The 20,244-nt window shown below is 43.0% G+C and overlaps 1 protein-coding gene across 3 annotated transcripts in view; it reads left to right on the top strand.

Annotated features, from left to right (window-relative positions):
* The window catches only part of NOL4 (nucleolar protein 4), a 181,327-nt gene that overhangs the window by 50,834 nt on the left and 110,249 nt on the right, over positions 1-20,244 (top strand). For all 3 annotated transcript variants that reach the window (XM_068158771.1, XM_068158772.1, XM_068158770.1), the window contains exon 5: positions 2,958-3,090. In XM_068158771.1, the coding sequence (XP_068014872.1) occupies positions 2,958-3,090 (133 nt within the window). The remainder of the gene's footprint in view (positions 1-2,957; positions 3,091-20,244) is intronic.

Genomic DNA, 20,244 nt, shown 5'->3' with positions numbered 1-20,244 from the left:
CAGCCCCAGCTCCCTCAGCCTCTCCTCACAGGGCTTGTGTTCCAAGCCCCTCACCAACTCAACAGGGGGGTTGGTGGAATCGACATCACTGGAGGTGTTCAGGAGGAGACTTGACAGGGTGCTTGGTTGCATGGTTTAGTTGATTAGGTGGTGTTGGATGATGGGTTGGATGCGATGATCTTGAAGGTCTCTTCCAACCTGGTCTGGTCTATTCTGTTCTGTTCTGTTCTGTTCTATTTCTTGGTGAACCAGTATTTGGTGAACCAGTGAACCTAGCTGAGCCAGTGACAATGGCACAGTGGTAGCAGGAAGGACCATTGCTTGCTGCCTCCCTGCCCACCTGGGTTTTGCCGCTCTGGTGTTACTACTGTGCCTGAAATGTTTGCATCACTGGACTTATGGGAAGTAATATTTTATATGTTTTAGTAATAATTTCTTTGCCAGGGCAGACTGGGCACAAGGAAGGTCCTCAAGATAACCTTCCTGTCTTTTCTCAAAGCACGATTTTGCTAAGAATTTCTGGGTTTTTTTCACTCCAGGCTGTACATTTGCTGCACTGAGAACTAAATGACACTGAAAATGTTGTAGTACAAAGCAGCAAGCTTTCTGGTGCAGAAATTCAAACTGTTTCATGCACTGAAAAAAAAAAAACCCTGCTTGGGTTTGTAGGAAGGCTGTTTCCAAGGTTTCATCAATCATATCTGTGTTCTTGTGGAGGGGGTGGATTGAGACAGGAGTAAACTTGGATCCCACAGCTAGCTAGCACAGTGACTGAAAGCCTCCTAATTCTCTCATCCTTCATTCATTCTTTTTATGCTGAGGCCATTGGTGAAGGGAAAACAGGCTTCATCCTAAAGGAGAACTCACCATTGTGGGCATTTACAGCTGTGCTGCAACTGGTACTGAGATGCCAGTGGCTCCCAGCTCCTCTCCCCATGCCTGTGTGAGCAAAGATTCAGATAGATGTTTACAGTTTGGGGAGGTGAGGTGAAATTATCCCCCAGAGTGCTGTAGGGAAACACAGGCTGCCCATGTGTGTTGTTTTATACCTATGCAAGTGTTGGATAGCCAGAGATCCCTTTGTGGTAGCCCAGACCTCAGAACTGATAAATGTAGCTGCTCCTTGCTGGTTCCTGCAGGATTCAATGAGGAGTATCACTCTGTCTTACCAGTGGCACAGCTTTCCAGAATGCCTGAGGAGTTTGTGTTATGATCTTTGAACAAGCAGTCTGCCTTTTCCCCAAATCTCAGAACCAGCTTGGCATGTGCCCCAGCCCTGTCTGTCTGGGGCAGAAGGCTAGAAGGGGACCACAGTTCTGGTGTGTGGGCAGTCCAGGTATTTGCTGCTGCTGTAGCTGGGATGCTTCCACCTTATCTGGGCAAGTCAGGCAGGTGCCTGCTGGGAAGCCCTCGCTCTTCCACTTAGTTTTTTACAAAGCTCTGAGAACAGGGTGTGTTTATTCCATTATTTGTCATTGTGCTGGTGTAACAGTGCAGAACAGAATTGTCCTGTGTTTTGGCCCACTCTCCCACTTCTGCATGACATCTAGCAGTACTTCAGCTCAGTTGAACAAGAGTTGTGACTGCAGGGAGCTGGTCTTCTGGAAAAGGAGAAGCACTCCAACACAAGCTGGAAACATCACTGAGACCAAAGAGAGGAACTGATTTGAAGGCCAAGCACTCAGAAAGAAAGTAGCTGTGTTAGTATCTGTAGAAATCAGTTCACAAGTACAGAGCAAATCATATGGTAAAGCTTGCTGTTTTTCTAGGTCAGTTCTGGTGAGCAGCCCAAACCCAAGTCAGAATCCTGTCAGTTCTGGCTTTGATAATATTATATTCATTTGAAAAGTTAGTTTAAACTGATCTTTAGGTGATACAAAATTGTTTGCCCTCTTTTCCCCTGTTTGCTTGAAAATGCTTTTCTTCATAACAGGAGTCATTATCTCAGGAAAGTTGTTACTGAGGATATATCACCTTAGGTTGGTTTGTTGCCTCAGCAGCACACAGAGCAAGACTTGTGGCTGCTTGGTTGTTAACTTCTGAGTGGACACAAGAACTTCAGTGGGACTGAAATGAGTGGAGTAAACATATATTGGAACATTTGCTGGACTAGGTCCAAAGGTGCTTTGCTTTTATCAATGGAGACAAAATATTTGAGTGGGACATCTTGAAGGTGTCTTCCAACCTGGTCTATTCTATTCTATTCTATTCTATTCTATTCTATTCTATTCTATTCTATTCTATTCTATTCTATTCTATTCTTCTATTCACCTTTTGCCATCTGCTCTCATCAATAGTAGATGCTCTGTAATTAGACTTGATGGATAAATCACATTAAAGGTGTAGAAGGTAGAATAAATGTGAAGTGATTCTGATGTGATTATATTACTTTGGTGTGCTTTTGACTGTCATTTGGACATGTTCAGAGCTTTCACAAGCTTCATAATTTTCATTGATGCTTCTTTAAAGGCAGTGGCAGTAGAAGGGTGACATCATGCCAAGGGAATTTGGTTGTGGACTCATATTAGGTCAAGCTCCCATTCAGAAATATCTTACTGTGAGTGGTCATCACACAGTTACTGACCTCGTTTGGGAAAGGTAGAGAATGCAGGCAGGGAAGGTGGAGAGCTCTCCTCCACTCAATTTGAATAGCAAGGACTTGTTATGGGGTCTCTGGTTACTAGCCCTCTTTAGCCAGGTACTATGGAAACAGTTAGGAGAGTGCAGTAATGGAGTATCCTCAGCTGAACAAATTGCATCTGTCAGATTGTCATAGCACATAAACACTGTTTCCCTTGCTCTTCTTTATCTGCTTTGCTTGTTTGCTTAACAAAGATTTAGCATGATTGCACCCCACACCAGGTGTGAATGAAACAAAGAGGAACGAGTGAACTGCACATCTAATGTGAACAGTGTGCAATGTTTTCTGACACATCCCTGAAATTTTCCATTTGCAGGATGAAAGCTCTATAGAAAGTGATGAGTTTGATATGAGTGACTCCACTAGGATGTCAGCTGTAAACTCTGACCTCAGCTCCAATCTGGAGGAGAGAATGCAAAGTCCTCAGAACCTCCAGGGCCAGCAGGATGGTAAGGCTCTCGTTTCATACAGACAATGTGGTACTACTGCCTTGTCTCTTTCACAATCTGTGCCTTCATTTAGTACCTGCTGTGTCCTTTTCTTCTTAGTGTGTTTCATTAGGTAATTTGAAATGTATGTTCCCTATGTCTCAGCATGAAGAGGATGAAGTTGCAGGTTAATTTATTTGTTGCTTAGGCAACAGGTGAGTGCTTAGACCACTATATTATTTTACTGGTTTTATGTATGACAGTGTGACCATACATAGGCATAAAAGGAAATGAAACTCAACCCTTTCTAAATCAGCCTGGAAGGCTGAGAAAGTTGTTTTTCTAGTTGAAATGAGGGAGAGGAGTGTGACCAATGCATGGAAAGCTAGGAATTGGGATGTTATGCTCAAAAGAAGGATGAGAAAGACATTATGGATTATATGGAAATAGAGGGGAAGAAGAGCAAATAGAATGAGTGGCATTGTAAATTTTAGTGTTAATTACTTCTAAGTTATAACACAAAGCCAATTTGTTGGTGAAAGGAATGGAAGTTCATGGATGTGCACAGAAGTGCACAGATGTGTACTCCTTGATTTCAGACCCTGTTACAGAAGTTAGATGAACCTGATTTGGAATGAACTTACTCCTTAGGGAGCTCACAAAGAGCCTGTCCACTACAGGCTGTGGCAGTTGCTGAAACTATCACAAAACTTGTGCAGCTGTTGGCTTCATTTCTGACTGTGTATGGTCACTAAAGGAGCAGTTCTGATGCACAAGATGTAAGGAAAGCCAGTTCACTGTCCTGTTGAAGGCTGACTTTTCAGGGCTAATACAGTTTTCAGGCATTCTTTGGAAGGTGTCATTTTTAGGTATCTGGCTTTCAGTGCAAACCCCATGCTCTAGGGAGAGGCTTTTGCTTACCTATCTACTCAATTTGTCCCTCATCTAGAGAGTGTTTCTTAACAGTAATTTTGTGCATGTATATGTCTGAAATAAAAATTACAGCTCAGTACAGTAACCCATGAAGAAATGCCTGTCATACATGTCTTAATCCCTGCCTCAACCAGATTCATGTGCCACATCTAATCATATTAGAGCATAAGTATGAATGATAAAGTGCTGCAGACCTGTCACTTGCTGTTTAAAATGTATGGGAACTAAATGCAGTGTGGTCTTTGAACTGCAGGTAGAGTGATTGTAAAGAATTGCTTTAAATCTCTCAGCTTCCCTTCCCTTCTTCCCAGATGGTATTTGCTCACCTTCCTAAGGCAATCCTATTTTTTGCTGCATCTTCTGACTAAAGCATCTACTGATAGGGAGATTTGAAATAGCAGCTCTTCCTGCTTCATGGCTTTTCTGTGCTAGCTGTTGTCAGGTAGCAAACTTGAGTGTGGCTAGTTATAGCAACACTGCTTTTTCAGATATGGGAGACGAGGCTGAAGGATGAACTGCAAGACATTAGAAATGGAAAAGGGAAAGGGGAGGGAGGGGGGAGGTAGAAAAATGATAGAAGAGGGCAGGAAAGAGATTGGAAGAAAATAGTGAACACAGGGAGATAGGGATGGAAGTGGGAACAGGAAGGAGGAAAGACAAAGGGGAACTTAAATGAACTTAACAGTACAATCTGTTTTGCTATCACATGCTTCACTGCAGAATGTTGCAAAGTTAATAGTTAATTATAGCAGCTCCCCCCCCAAATCATCACCAAAGCACAAATTTGTGTGTCTACAGTGATTCCTGCACCCTTCCCTCAAACAGTTCTGTATGTCCATGAGAGTTTATGTCAGCCACCACAATGAGTGTAAAGATGAAGATGTTTGGCTTATCTGAAATGCCTCTTTGCTGTGCTCTGGCAGGTGAAGGCTTGCTGCTGTGTAAGGTTACCATGGTTGGGAATGGTGTCAGTGGTGGAAGAGAACAGCACAGGTCCTCTGCTGCCCCAAGCATGCCCTCACTGGGAGAGTGATTTGGTAATAGCAGTCATTAGGAAAAGTGCTGCCTGGTGTGGATTAGTGCCAGCTCCAGTGTAGCTAAAGGTGATGTGTTCTGTCATTTTCCTTACCTGGCTTTCCACATGAGGTGGCATGAGAATATTTTGGGACATCTAGTGAATTTTTTTGCTATGGATTTCAACTGATTTGGACTCAATAGATTCCATGTGCCCTAGAGGAATGCAATAGTGAGTCGAGCCACACCACTCAGGTACAGATAGAGGCTTCTCTTCCACTCTTCAGAGTAAAATGCTGACACTCTCTACATAAAAGGAACAAGATGCTTTCATACTCTCTTCCCCTGAGGCTTTATCTGTGATGTATTTAGATGGCTATTTGGATTTGGGACTCCATTGCAGAGCTCATACCAGAAAATTTAATCTGAGCTTTCTCAGTGATTTGCAGTCCAGTATTCTGTGTTCTGCTTCTCATGGGTAGGTTGTTTGAATAAAGGCAAATCTGAGAGAGCATGATCTGAAAGCAATAGATTTCTCCAACCAGAAATGTCATGGTAGGTAGGAAAAGTGTTGAGAAGTAGGGGATCTAGAAGGTATGGAAGGTATATAAGGTGTGTGTTTTGTGTAGTACCAGCACCCATCTACTGCAAGCAAAGTCCTGGACTCCACAAACATGCTCAGTCTTTATGAGATTCCTTCTGTAAAGCATAGCAAGCTGAAAGGCAACAAGGACTTGAGGAAGAAATGAAAACTGGGAGAAGTTGGTGAATTGTATTCATAGCACTGAAGTTGCCACAGTACCAGGAAGGACAGTTCCCACTTTAAATTAGCCTTTGTACCCTTTTAAATAACGGGGCCTTGAGTCCCACCTGCTGAATGGCTGAAAATAGCATCCTGAGCACCTGCAGGGCTGTTGCAACTATGGGGGAGGAGTTGGGAAAGAGCTGCTGCTCTTCCCTGCAGAGCCAGAAAAGGAAAGCAGCTCTAATTTACAATTGGTTCATTCCCCAGCTGGGAGTGGAGTAGGGCTATCTGGTTCCCAGTGTCTCAGAGCTGCTCTCCTTAGCAGCCAGCTGGATAATAGGGCTGCAAATTGGTGGTGTGTTCCTTTCTCTTTTGCACCCGGTCCCCTTGCTTGACCCTGTCTTCTTGCTTCCCCATGCATGCTGCAGCTCCCTTGCCCTGAGCTGGTTCTTTGGAGCCAGCCCTGTGTACCACTCATCTGCAGGCAAAGCTCCCACTTGAGAGCTGCTGTCTCTAATTCTCTTTCCTCCTCATAATGCTTTAGGGACTCTGCTACTGCTGGATCAAACCGTTTCACCCTTGTTTCAGACCACAGCAGGCACAGTTTGCAGACCATTTAAACTTACATTTGAACTGGGGCCAGGAAAGCTGACTGAATTTTGTGGAATACAGTCATCCTGAAACCAGTGAACATTTTGGGCAACAATCTCGTTTCTTATGACTAAGGATGAAACAATAAATGCTAGTCTTGTGATTGAGCTCTCAAACACCTGCCTGTCTCTTGGCAGTGGAAAAGAGGAGCACAGTAACATCCAGGCAATGCTAGCAACACAGCACTTTGTGCATTGTCCTTTGCTGTAATTTCCCTGAAGGGGAAAGCCCACCTCTGTGAGCAGGTTTTACATTTGCCCTGTTCTGGGAGGTACAGCAGAGACTACATGAAGGCAACAACCATGTCCTGATGATGAGGACTGAGACAGACTAGCAAGAGAGAATGAGGAAGGTTTCTGTTCTGGCTGCTCAGCAATCTGTTCTCAGGGTAAGCAAAGGTCCTCTGTGTCTGCAGCTGTCCATCTGCCACCTTTAGCAAGCACCAACTTCATTACTGGATCAAGCAAAAGACAGCAGACTACATATGCACTTTTCTCAGTAAGTCTATGGGCTGTGCTGAAGTGTTCACTTGCATGCCAAAAGCACAGAGGTTTCTTCAGATAGGGAGTTAGTGATAATGCTCTATCAGAGAAAATTCATGATATCCTCACCTAAGCAGAGCTCAGGAGGACCTGAGAGCCTGGCATATAGTAACTAGCATGATTTTGCTTTAGTGGAGCTACACCTGGGAGGATTTGGCCCACCATGTTTGCTTTGGTGTAATACACCAAGATGTTTATGAAAGAGGAAGAAAATGGTGAAAAGAAGAGCAGAAGGCCAGAGACTTGTGGAAATCTAATTTCAGTGGCATTTTAATGACTTCAGAGATGATCCCCTATTAGTGCAAAAGGCAGTATAAGTGGCACTGTAATGACACTTGAGCAGTGTTATGATGTCAGTGATAATGTACTATACCGGGCCTGGGCAAAAGCTTGCAGTATTTGTGCAGCTGCATCAGAAACTTTCAATCCTTGACAGCATTAAGGAAAGCTGGGTTGAATTTTCAGCAAATCAAGTATTTTAATGTACTGGACTGCTGACAAGGCAGCTAGTATGTGATTGTCATGAATACTGAGCTAATACATGAGGCACTTCTATTGTGGGTTGAAAACCTTCTTTTGACTCTCTGTCCAACTCAAATTTGGCAAGACTGAAGCATCAGTGTCTGTCCTGGGAGAACACTCTTTCCTCCCTCCTGATTAATGGAAGGAGCTAACAGAGCTTCACTAACTCAGTGCACTCACCTAATCAGACAAGGGTCTCAAACCAGGATTTGGACACCAGCACCCCTCTCACTGAAGTGTAGCAAAGGGATTACTTTTGTAACTGACTCTCTTAATATGTGGAGCTACTGTGTTTTCACGTGAGAGCTGCAAGCATCTTGTGAGTTGGCTGTGCTGAATGTCTTCCCCCCCTGCTCCATTTTTCTTCTGCGTCTTCTCTCCCATTTTAATAACTTGTGTTCTTTTCTTCCACATGTCTTTGTTTGTTTTTTATCTTATACTGTAATTTGCTTTAGAGACTAAAATATTATTAAACATGAATTATGCATTGAGCAGACTCTGCTACAGTCTGACTGGTCTGTTGCAACCAGAGAACAATCCTGCTCCCCACCACCCTCCCAGCTGCACAACTGTCACTTTCCATTATGCTTGCCTTGAACAATTGAGTGTGGCTTGTAATGACAATAATTGCCTCAAAATTGTTTGTCATGTTTGCCTTGTTAGCAACAAACTACTAACTGTTGGTTGCAATCAAGTTCTCAGCTATTACTCCATAATTACATCAGGGAATACTTGCAGCCAATAATAGCAGAGAAATTAGAATTATCTATTCACAAGTAATGCTGAAATGCTTGCAGACCATTCACTCTACTCACAGCCATTCTTTTTCACACCAGCAGTCCAGTGGTAAGTGAAGCCTACCCCTGTGCAGAAGGCTGGCCTCAGACCTCTATCCTATTGCACCTTCCAAACAGGTGTGAGGGTTGTACAGGTCTTTTCTCAAGGGATACATCAGCTTGCCAGTAACACTGCCCAACCAAGCTATCCCTTCCTCACACAGGGACTGAAGGGAGTCAGTTTGCTTTTTTAATTCAGTATCCAAACCCTTGTAATGAAGCTTGTTGGGATTTATGAAAGCACTGGTTTGGATCTGATTGATTTTCTTTGTTCTTTTCCCTTCTCTTAGCATCTTTCAGGCCTTCTTCTCTCATTTCTCTGTAACATCAAAATTAAAGACGTCTGTTCTGGTGTTCAGTCTTTTATTTCTTTTTTTCTTTCCTTGTTTCTTTTCTTTTTCAGTTTCATTTTTCTTTCCTTTATTTCTTTCATTTTTATTTTCCTTTTTTCTTTCCTTTTTTTTTTCTTTCCTTTTTTCTTTCCTTTTTTATTTCCTTTTTTGTTCTTTCCTTTTTTCCTTTCCTTTGTTCTTTCCTTTTTTCCTTTCCTTTTTTTCTTTCCTTTTTTCCCTTTCTTTTTTTCCTTTCCTTTTTTCCTTTCCTTTTTTTCTTTCCTTTTTTGTTCTTTCCTTTTTTCCTTTCCTTTTCTCTTTCCTTTTTTTCCTTTCCTTTTTTCTTTCCTTTTTTCTTTCCTTTTTTCTTTCCTTTTTTCTTTCCTTTTTTCCTTTCCTTTTTTCCTTTCTTTTTTTTTTCCTTTCCTTTTTTCCTTTCCTTTTTTCCTTTCTTTTTTCCTTTCCTTTTTTCTTTCTTTTTTTTTCTTTCCTTTTTTTTTGTTTCCTTTTTTTCTTTCTTTTCTTTCCTTTTTTTTTGGTTCCGTTTCTTTCCTTTTTTTCCTTTCCTTTTTTCTTTCCCTTTTTCCTTTCTTTTTTTTTTCTTTCCTTTTTTTCTTTCCTTTTTTTCTTTCCTTTTTTTCTTTCCTTTTTTTCTTTCCTTTTTTTCTTTCCTTTTTTTCTTTCCTTTTTTTTTCTTTCCTTTTTTTCTTTCCTTTTTTTCTTTCCTTTTTTTCTTTCCTTTTTTTCTTTCCTTTTTTTCTTTCCTTTTTTTCTTTCCTTTTTTTCTTTCCTTTTTTTCTTTCCTTTTTTTCTTTCCTTTTTTTCTTTCCTTTTTTTTCCTTTCCTTTTTCCTTTCTTTTTTTTTCCTTTCATTTTTTTCTTTCCTTTTTTTTTCTTTCCTTTTTTTTTCTTTCCTTTTTTCCTTTCCTTTTTTCCTTTCCTTTTTTCTTTCTTTCCTTTTTTCTTTCCTTTTTTATTTCCTTTTATCTTTCCTTTTTGTCTTTCCATTTTTCTTTCTTTTTTTTTCCTTTCTTTTTTTTTTTTTTTCCTGATGTGTGCTCTCTGGCACAGTGTGGAAGAAGTGATAGAATAATTCTGAGAGTTTAAGGATAGGCTGAGCTCCAGTGGTGTCCTCCAAGTATTCATGAATGCTGATAGCCTGATTGCTGTGAGAAGGATAAAAATGATGGTTTGCAGGTTGACTGGAGCCAGATACAAGAATGATCACATTTAGCATCAACACATTAAAATACAGCCCAGCTCTTTTACAAGTTTATTTAGCACTTGGTGGCTGGTTAACAGCTTGCTGGGAAATGTGGGAGGCTCAAGCAGTTCCTCTACTGACCAGTGCTGGCTGCTGAAGCCAGAGAGACAGACTTTAGTAGCTACTTACACCCACTCTGAGAAAAGCTGTGAAGGAGCAGTTGGTAGTCTGTAGGGCAGTTCTGGTCTATCTATGGTTTTTTGGTTTTTTAAGGAGGAATCTGCTGCATTTGCAGATGCTTGGTATGAGCCTCTGTCAGTAGAAGAGGATGCTGTGATGTGGCTTTATGGAGGACTACAACTGAAATGTCCCAAATCAGGCACGTGGCACACCAAACTAGCACACTGTAATATAACAGAAGCCCAGTGGTGCTTAGCTGAAGTTACACAAGGACCTTGTGTGATACACGAGATGGCTAACACCTGGGTGTGAACAGCCTGGCTAGGAGGACCCCAGAGCTGACCAACCATCAAGTAGACATGTATGGTAGAGAGAGCAGGTGTTAGTTGTCCCAATAGCTGGGTTTTCTCCTTTGTATACAGATAGAAGGGAAATGACTATTTGTCTTTTAAACAGTTCCTGCCCTGAAGAGTAAACTTCTCTGAATAATAATGTGTTTCTTTAAAGAAATTCCTGTCTTGTGGGTCAGGAAGCAATCTAGTCCCCCATGCTGCCTGACTACCTCTTGGGAGTACTGCAATTAGCTACACTTTCAACCTGAATGAAAAAAATGAGGAGAAAAACTACTCTCCTGAATCCTCCATTATTTGTGCTGGAAGTGAAACTCATCCCCCCTTCAGCACCCTTTAAGACAAGAAGATTTTACTTGCTCCGCTTTCCTACATGAGTCAGTGGTGGATGCCTTGCCATTAGCTTCTGGCTGTACACACAGATGTGAACAGAAATCAGTTCTGAGGACAAATCCAGAGAGTAGAGGGTTAGGAAGGCTGCTGAGAGAGTAGCAGAAATTGAGCTTGCCAGCTTGACAAGGTTATTTTCCAGCAGCATTGATTAAAAATAAAGTTAGCACTGAGTTGTATGTTGGCCTGGTTGTATAGTTCATTCCACAGCATGGAGCAAGCACAAAGCTAATTCAAGTGTACACAGAAGTATCTAGTGCTAAGAATAGATTTTCTATTTGTATGTTTCATAACCATATTTATAAATCTCCATTTCTCTTATGCATATATATCTCCTTCTATAGTTATCTAAGTAAACTGATCACTACAGAGAGGCAGAGCTTTGTGGCATGGGCATCTGTTATTAAGCAGATGATATATTTTCTTGTGCTCTAATTAGAGATCATCTCAGAGTACAGAAATACCATGGGCCTGAATTTTTAGAAGAGGCTATTCTTTCTGATGGCTAAATCCAGACAGAGCAGGGTTGGTTTGTGTTGGAAGGAACCTCTAAATGTCATCTCATCCAACCCACCTGCAATGAGCAGGGACGTATTCAACTAAATTAGGTTGCTCAAAGCCTTATCCACATGACCTGGAATGTTTCCAGGGATGTGACATCTACCACCTCTCTGGGCCACTTTCCCAGAGTTTCACCACCCTCACTATAATAAAATGTCTCCCTTATACCTGTTCTGAATCAACTCTTTTCTGTTTAAAACCTTTACCCTTGGTCCTGCAGCTATAGGCTATGTTTAAAAAGTATGTGCCCACCTTTCTTAGAAGCCCCCTTTAAATACTGAGAGGTCACGATAAGGCCTCCCTGGAGCCTTCTCTTTTCCAGCCTGAACAATGCCAACTCTCTCAGCCTTTCTCTAGAGGAGAAGTGTTCCATCACTCTGATCATTTTCCTGGACTTCTTCTGGGCCTGCTGCTGCCTTGCAGAAGTCCAGATAGATGACATCTCCTTCCTTTTTTATTCATGCTGTCACTCAGTCATAGAAAGATCCCAGACTGGTCAGCAGGACTTCCCTGGTGAAGTCACGCTGACTGTCTCAAATCAACTCCTTTTCTTCCATGTTCCCTAGCATAGCCTTTGCCACCTTTCTTTTATCTACCTTCATTGTTAAAGGGCTTTTTCCCCCCCTGCTGTCATCTAAGCATCAAGAAACCTAGAGAAAAACATGGATTGTAGGGTGAACAGCTTTGTGCATTGGGGTCACAGTGGTAAGAAACTTTTTTTCCCCACAGGTCCCTGTAGTTATTGGGGAAGAACACTGAGAGAGTGTGTGTTTGTGTTTTGGTAAGAGAGAAACAGTTGACAAAGTAGTCCTTAGTTCTCAGTCTAAGGAGGTCTGAAATACTGAAGCCTCGAAACTTCATATTCAATGATTTGCCAGCTGAAGCTGTGTCTTATCAGAGGAGAATGGTAGCAAAGGAGGAGGTGCTGGTGGTTGGAAGGAATCTACTTCCATGAGAACGACCTGGAGTAGAGCAAAGAAAAAGGTAAACTATCTTCATGCTGATTTCTGGCTTGAATTCTGAGTATGAGAAGAGAAAGTTAGTTTGAGGAGCAAGAAAAAAAGCAGTGTTCCAAAGAGTTGTCTGTCAGACAGGAAGGGATGCAGTATTGAGGGCCTTGGCAGAGGCATAAATTGTAGTTAGACCTCTAACTCCTGCAGAGAGGTAACAGGAGAGAGACAGAGAGAGCACTCTTCTGCTATTTGTGCCTTTGAAAGTGCTGCTCTTGGTGAAGGTTTGCAAGTTCTCATCTACTCCACAAAGAAGCTGTTTAAAAGAGTGTTACTTGCCACTGTGTGAAAGGAAAATGTCAGAGCAGGCAAATTTAGATGTCTTGCATCATATTCTTGGTAAGCCTACACTGGTTTGTAGCAAATGAGGTTCTGACCTTGTTTAAAAAGAGCTATTATTTTCTGTCTGCAGTATTGATTTCTGTGCTGGTTGATAGTTGCCAGTTCATCACTGTAAGTATAAGGACTATAATCTTAACTTTATTAGGCAGTGGCAATGAAGAACCCCTGCTGATGTCCCCCCCACTACACATTCTCTTCCTCAGGTAAACACCTGCCTGATTTCAGTGCTACAAAATCTGTTTTGGAGCACCAGTGAGTCAGAAAGGTGGCATAAGTGACATGCCATATTATGTTGTCTGTGTTCCAGAAGAGACACTGTCACCTCTCCCACCCACCCTCTGCATGTGGAGTAGCTTTTTCAAAGCAGTCTGAGGGTGTTTGCCTGTGCATTAAGTTGAAGGTCTGATTCAGTAGCTTTATTGTTCTAAGGAGTAACACTAAAGGGAGCATTTTCAGTTGGGAGCACTGGGGGGGAATATTACCATCTTTGCTGAACAAGTGCCAGCCTTTTCCAGTGCCTCGCAGCATCATTAATCCAGAATGTTTAGAGCTATTAGCAGGAATAGCGAAGCTCAGAAAGGTTCCTCTCCCCTCTTCCTAGCTAAATCAGAAGGCCAGTGTAGCTGGGGAAATGAAGCAAGGGTGGGGCTTTGACAGAAGAAGAATGTCTGTCGCCTTGAGTCACTGCAATATATATTATTTAGAGGCTGGAGGTATCAGAAATTGGCAGCAATATGACTGAAGGCCAGAGCATAACTTGCAGGATGTGAAATAAAGAAAACAAAATAGTCCAGAAGATGTGGTTTCATAAATTGAGTTACCAATTTAAGGATGCTGGAATTTATTGATGGCTGTAAGTAATGTGTCCAGTAACTCTGGTGACTGGGCAAAGAAGGAGGAGGACATTACTTTCCCATTCCTCCCAGGAGAGTGAACAGAAGCGACAGAGGTTTTTTGGCAACTGCAAGCTCTAATGGGAAGGAGCTGTGGAGTTAGTGGGGAAAAATCCACCTTAAGTCAAATCTGCACTACTCTTTAATAAAATGTGACCAGCTTTTGGCATGGAAGGATGGGGCTTGGCCCTGCACACTGAAAATGATTTGTATTTGTTGTTTTGCTGGATGTTCATACTGATTCAGCACTGACTATATATAGAAGCTGGTTGGTTTTTTCATTCTTTCAACAAATCCACTCCTTTGCTTTTGAAGAGGAGCAGCTTTTACACTAAGCCAGAAATCTGGAGGGTATTTTAAGGTCCACCTACATCCTGTGAGATAGTCTCTACTACTTTCAATTAGATTCCCTAAACATACCAGGTTATGAGAATGAGTAGAACATATGGATTGGCCAAAGGTGTTTGAAGTAGGAACCTCTTCTGCAGCTCAGCTTGTCCTGAAATGTGATGGGTGCTCTTAGTGACACATTGGTGCAGGAAAAGAGAGGATTGCTGTGAGGACAGCCCAGAAGCTTTCTCTCTGGGAAGCACTCTGCTGTCTGTAATTACCTAAGAAGCCATAGGGAAGCTATGAGATGCTAATATTTTCAAAGTAGGGCTGAGACCTTGCTTTAGGATTTGGGAGCATGACTTGGTTCTCCTTATCTGTATAGATCCTGTGCAGGCAAGCTTTGGTAAAACCACAAAACACCAGTGAGTTCCTTTCATTGCTTTGAGCATCAGTGCTCAAAGACTCTTTAAAGTCCTTGTTTAAAAAACATAAATGTCTGTGATGTTTAAGTTTGAGCCCAGGTTCCAGGTTCAAGCTGGTCTTGGCGTCTCAGGTACTGCACACGTGCATCTTTAGCCCAAACAAGTTTTATATGGTTGAAAAGGACCAATGAACCCTGCAACACATGGGGGATATTGGCAGGAGAATCAACAGTGGACAGTTTCATGAGTTACTCTGATTCCAGATCTTCAGCCTGCTCTAGGGTGTGCCTTGAGCTGGAGTGCCCTCAGCATCATCTGAGCCCAGAAGATGCATTGAACACAGAACTTTTCATTATTAGCTCTCAAATGGTAGCGGCTGACACTCTTACCCTTCCTGTTCCACTTCAGAACTAATTCTAACACATATGGAGGTGGGATCAAACCTACTCCATTTTCACTGTGTTTGCTGCTTTATGCTAAGGTAGTGGCACTTATGTGCTTAGCTGCAATGAGGACCTCAGTTAAATGAAGCTGTTCCCCTCTGTGCTGCTTCCCACTGCTCTGTTTCCAGAGAGACTGTAACCAGGAATGGACTGGAAGAGATGAAGGGTGTCCAGAAGGGCTGGCTCTCCCCAGCATCTGGCTTGCAGAAAGCTTTGGAGGAGCAGGACAGGAATTTTAGTTGTTTGGATGAACGTTTGGGTTGGCAGGATGTGTCAAGAATCTTCTGGGCTGTAAGCTCATCTCATTTCTGCACAGTCTAGCTCCGGGGTTTGGAGGAGAAAGGAAAACACTGTTTTAATAGAGGTTAAAGAATAACAAACAGGGTGCTTCCATGGTATGCTCAGATCCTGAGAAATGGTAATACTGGGAACCAAGATATTTTTCAGTTTCCAATTTGTAGCACAAGGAATCCTCATAAATTAACCCAAACACCTAGAGCTCAGCCAGCCATGCAGTGGCAGGTTATCTCTGCTGGCACACAGCAGGAAGATTCTGCAGGGTAATGTTGCCTCCAGTATCTTCCAGGCTGCTCAGACGGACTTAATGCTAAGTTTGGCAGCACCCACAGGCAACGTGGTGATTTGATAATGAACAGCCATCATCTTAGCTGAACAGACAGCTATTGGACATGGACTGCCAAGAGATCATCTGCTGAGCTTTTTGCAAGTTTGAATGCCTGGCTGCAGGTGTTTTAAACTCTTTGAGCTGCTCAGCCTGTGATAATCAGTCAAGAATAACTTCAGTGAGTGTGTGCAGGAAGCCCTCCCTCATGGGAGAGAGTTTTCCTTTGTCACAATTTACATCACTCTGCTTCCCTGTGTGTCCTCAGATCTCTTTGGGCTCTGGGGAGACCTTAAAGCAGGTTGCCAGTACCTGAAGGGGGCTACAAAAAAGGCTGCAGAGGGACTGTTTCCAAAGGCCTGCAGTGACAGGATGAGGGACAACGGTTTGAAATTAGAGAAAAGGAGATTTAGATTGGATGTTAGGAACAAATTCTTTACCATGAGGGTGGTGGAACAATGGAACAGGTTGCCCAGAGAGGTAGTTGAGGCCCCATCCCTGTAGATATTCAAGGTACAGCTCAACAAGGCTCTGAGCAACCTGATCTAGTGGAGGATATCCCTGCTGGCTGCAGTGGGGTTGTACTGGATGACATTTGGAGGTCCCTTCCAACCTAAAGCATTCCATGAGTCTATGATTTATTATGTTGTGGGTTCTTTTTCTTTTTTAAAGCTCTAATAACATTTTGCTGCAGTTTTGCTCCTGTGGTTTTTTTTTCCCTGTTTTGATTTCCAAAGAGAGTCTGTTTAAAACAAGAAAGTAATGCAATCATCAGTTACTGTAATAGCCACTAGAGGTCTACTGATATCAAAATTCTGCCAACATCAATTTATTTCTGCAAGTATTAAAAAAGGTTCCACCCAAAAGAAAGAAAGTGCTTCCTATGAAGCATTAATTGTTTGCTTTGTGAGGTGCATCGTTTGAATGCTCTGGAAGTTTTAGCATCTTAGGATTGGCTGTAATGAAATAGTATTTAACTGAAGTAGGGAAGAGTTGCAAGGTGAAGCAATTGAAAAGGGACTGAAAAGGTGGCCAACTGACTTCACCAAGTAAGTGTATTATAATGTAATTCACTGGAGAGAAGATATTCCTCAGTGATTAACCTTGCAGCAAACAATGTTTTAATGAAATTGCTCTACAATTAATGGCTTCTTCACAGTCTCACAGTATAACTAAGGTTGGAAGAGACCTCGAGGATCATCAAGTCCAACCTATCACCACAGACCTCATGACTAGACCATGGCACCAAGTGCCACGTCCAATCTCCTCTTGAACACCTCCAGGGATGGTGACTCCACCACCTCCCTGGGCAGCACATTCCAATGATGAATGACTCGCTCGGTGAAGAACTTTCTCCTCACCTCGAGTCTAAACCTCCCCTGGCACAGCTTGAGACTGTGTCCCCTAATGGCATTGTCCCCTTATGGCATTGCTGAGTTACATCTGCCTTTGAGGGCTGGTTTTATCCCTCAAAAAATAAAACACAAAGCCATCTTCAAGCCTTCTTTTCAATGACCTTAGTATGAGGCTTGTTAAATTTCCAACAACAAGTGGGAATTAATTTACTGTGTTTCCTGTAGGCCTAGCACAGGAACAGGCATGTGTTTGTCGGGACAAAAGGAGGGACATGTTACATTAATGAATCTATTTCCAGAGACTTCTCTGCAGTCAGGTGACAAATACTGCTTCTTGGTCAAAACAAACAGGCCAAACCAACCAAACAAAATGGGTAAATCACAGTAGCCCTGTGGTCCATGAGATCCTTACCCAGAGTTTGTAGGGAATCAGGATGGGATGTGAGAACATCTGTTTGAGAACTGGCTGATGGTTAAACACAGATATTTTTTTTCCTTCTGTTCCTGCCCAGCAAAATGATTTTACATTCTCTGTGCCATGGCCTAACAAGTCATGAAACAGTAACTTGTGAGTGTCCTAAGTGTCAAGACTCCTCAGATTTCATCTGATGGTGTGCTTCCTGTTTGGTGTTGGACAAGTGGGGGTGCTTTCTTTGAAAGGAGGTGTTGTCACAAGTAGTGTCACTGAAATCAGCTGCTGTGCTAAGGGTACAAACAGGGTCAGCACACTTGTCAAACTTTGCTGATACATCCTGAGCTGAGGCGGGTGCTTTGCTGAACTGGGATGAATCTCGGTGGAAATAATTGTGTATTGTGTACTGTATGGAGCCTTGTAATGCAATATTGGCTGTAATGCAATATTGGCTGTAATGCAATATTGGCTGTGTACTGGCCATGACTGCTGTGCTCCCCCTATTACCTAGCACTAGCTATTATTATGTTGTGTGTAGATATCTCCACTCACTGAACGATGAGGGCTGTGATAGTTGTGTGTGTGAAGTCAGTAGCTGGTGGCTGGTAGCTAAAGAAAAGGAAAATGTATGAAGTCTCTTGTTTGGGTGGGGTGTTTTTTCAGAGGTTATATTATAATGGGAAAAAAAAAAATAAGCTGATGGCCACATCTGACAACCTTAATATTCATGAAGGGATCCAGACATACCTCTTACTGACCAGAATGCTTGGTATGAGGGTATCTCTTTAATGAGAGGGGAAACTGTTAGTGTGATAGCAGAGCAACTCAGGGTAAATCATTATATTAAAGGATATAGAATAGAATAGAATAGAATAGAATAGAATAGAATAGAATAGAATAGAATAGAATAGAATAAACCAGGTTGGAAGAGACCTTCAAGATCATCACTTCCAACCTATCACCCAACACCACCCAATCAACTAACCCATGGCACCAAGCACCCTGTCAAGTCTCCTCCTGAACACCTCCAGTGACGGCGACTCCACCACCTCCCCGGGCAGCCCATTCCAATGGGCAATCACTCTCTCTGTGTAAAACTTCCTCCTGACCTCCAGCTTGAACTTCCCCTGGCGCAGCCTGAAACTGTGTCCTCTTGTTCTGGTGCTGGCTGCCTGGGAGAAGAGACCAACCTCTGCCTGTCTACAACCCCCCTTCAGGTAGTTCTAGAGAGCAATAAGGTCACCCCTGAGCCTCCTCCTCTCCAGGCTGAGCAACCCCAGCTCCCTCAGTCTCTCCTCATAGGGCTTGTGTTCCAAGCCCCTCACTAACTTCGTTGCCCTTCTCTGGACTCGTTCCAGCAACTCAACCTCCTTCCTAAACTGAGGGGCGCAGAACTGGACACAGTACTCGAGGTGTGGCCTAACCAGTGCTGAGTACAGGGCAGAACGACCTCCCTGCTCCTGCTGGCCACACTGTTCCTGATACAGGCCAGGATGCCATTGGTCCTCCTGGCCACCTGGGCACACTGCAGGCTCATGTTCAGCCTAATATCAACCAGTACCCCCAGGTCCCTCTCTGCCTGGCTGCTCTCAGCCACTCTGACCCCAGCCTGTAGCACTGCATGGGGTTGTTGTGGCCAATGTGCAGAACCCGGCACTTGGATGTGCTCAATCTCATGCCGTTGGATTCTGCCCATCTGTCCAGCCTGTCGAGGTCTCTCTGCAAAGCCTCTCTACCCTCTAGCAGACCAACTCCTGTCCCCAGCTTGGTGTCATCAGCAAATTTACTGATTTGGTAAAGCCATGTGTAAATGACCACTGTGGATGTAAATCATGCCCAAGATAGTTCTCACTTACTGCCCTTTATGGAAATGCTTCACTTTTCTTCTTCACTTTAAAGGTGTAAAGCCACATGAAGAGGGCAATGCTGTCCCTAAGAAAGAGCTGTGAAATCAGTTCCTGCAAGAATATCCTTGCTTTGTTTTTTTTCCCCATTGGACAGTCAGAGAATGTACAAAAGACAAGAGTGCAGATTCAGTCTAGGTGGTGCTGGGAGGTATTAACTGTGTCTCCCTGTGCCAGTCCGGATTCAGCATGCCAACAGGGATTCTCCTCCAGGGAGAGCAGGCGGTGGAGCCGCTTTGCCCTCTGGGTGTCAGGGGAAGGAAAATCTCAAGCTGCTGTAGGAGCTCCAGAGAAATCTTCCTAGTGAGGCTGGATAGAATAAAACAGATGTAGCCAGCAAGTAGTGAGGAAAAAGGGTGTGTTCTCCAGCCATGTGTCTATCCTATTCATTAGCAGCTGTTCACCGCCTCGTATCTCAGCTCCTGACTGAAGAACTGTTTTATCTCTTTTCATCCAGTGCTGAGAGACTTGGTTGAAAAAGAGCTATAGATTCATAGCAAGAACAAGAATAATGTTGTTGTTATTGCTACCGTGATCAACATCAGTAGCTCTCTATAGCTTCCAGAAATGATGCTGGTGCTAGGCTCCCCATACAGACTTTGTGGTGACTGTGGCTTCTGTACAGCCCTGACTTGTTCTTAAAGTGCTGGGCAGCCGGCAAAATAGTGCAACTGTCTGGCTTTCCTCCTGAACATCCCATCCTTGAGAGGGCTGAATGCTGGAAATGATTAGTGTGAGGGAGAGAAAAGATACAAGGTATGTCATAAGCATGAGCTGTTGTGTTTTTCGTATGTAAGTAAAAGCAGATGTAAGCTCTGTGAGGCTAATGGGGCATCACTTACAGAGTCTCAATGTAGCAAAACTAATGGAAGCATTTTTCTTTTTAGCTCTAAAATACAGTCTTTAAATGGAATTATATGGCAGAAGGGGTGGAGCCAGCATGGCATTTTCTCCAGATGTTTGAATTCCTAGTTACCCTTGCCCCAGAACTTTACTCCCTTGGTCCGCAGCAGGTGAAATCCTTCACAGCTTTGGTTGGTTGGGTTTGCTTCTGCAAGGAGTAGATTTGAAGGGGAAAAGGAATATCTGGACTAGGAAAAGGCACTTTATTTCCTTTTTTCTTTTGGGTAGAGAGTGTGGCACATTTCCATCCTCTGCCTTCCTTTCCCTGAGAGGAGA

The sequence above is a fragment of the Melanerpes formicivorus genome, unplaced genomic scaffold (genome assembly GCF_026170545.1).
Source record: "Melanerpes formicivorus ecotype bairdi unplaced genomic scaffold, bMelFor1.0.p_v2 SCAF_42, whole genome shotgun sequence".
Taxonomy (NCBI): Eukaryota; Metazoa; Chordata; class Aves; order Piciformes; family Picidae; genus Melanerpes; species Melanerpes formicivorus.
This window is presented reverse-complemented; position numbering and strand designations above follow the sequence as displayed.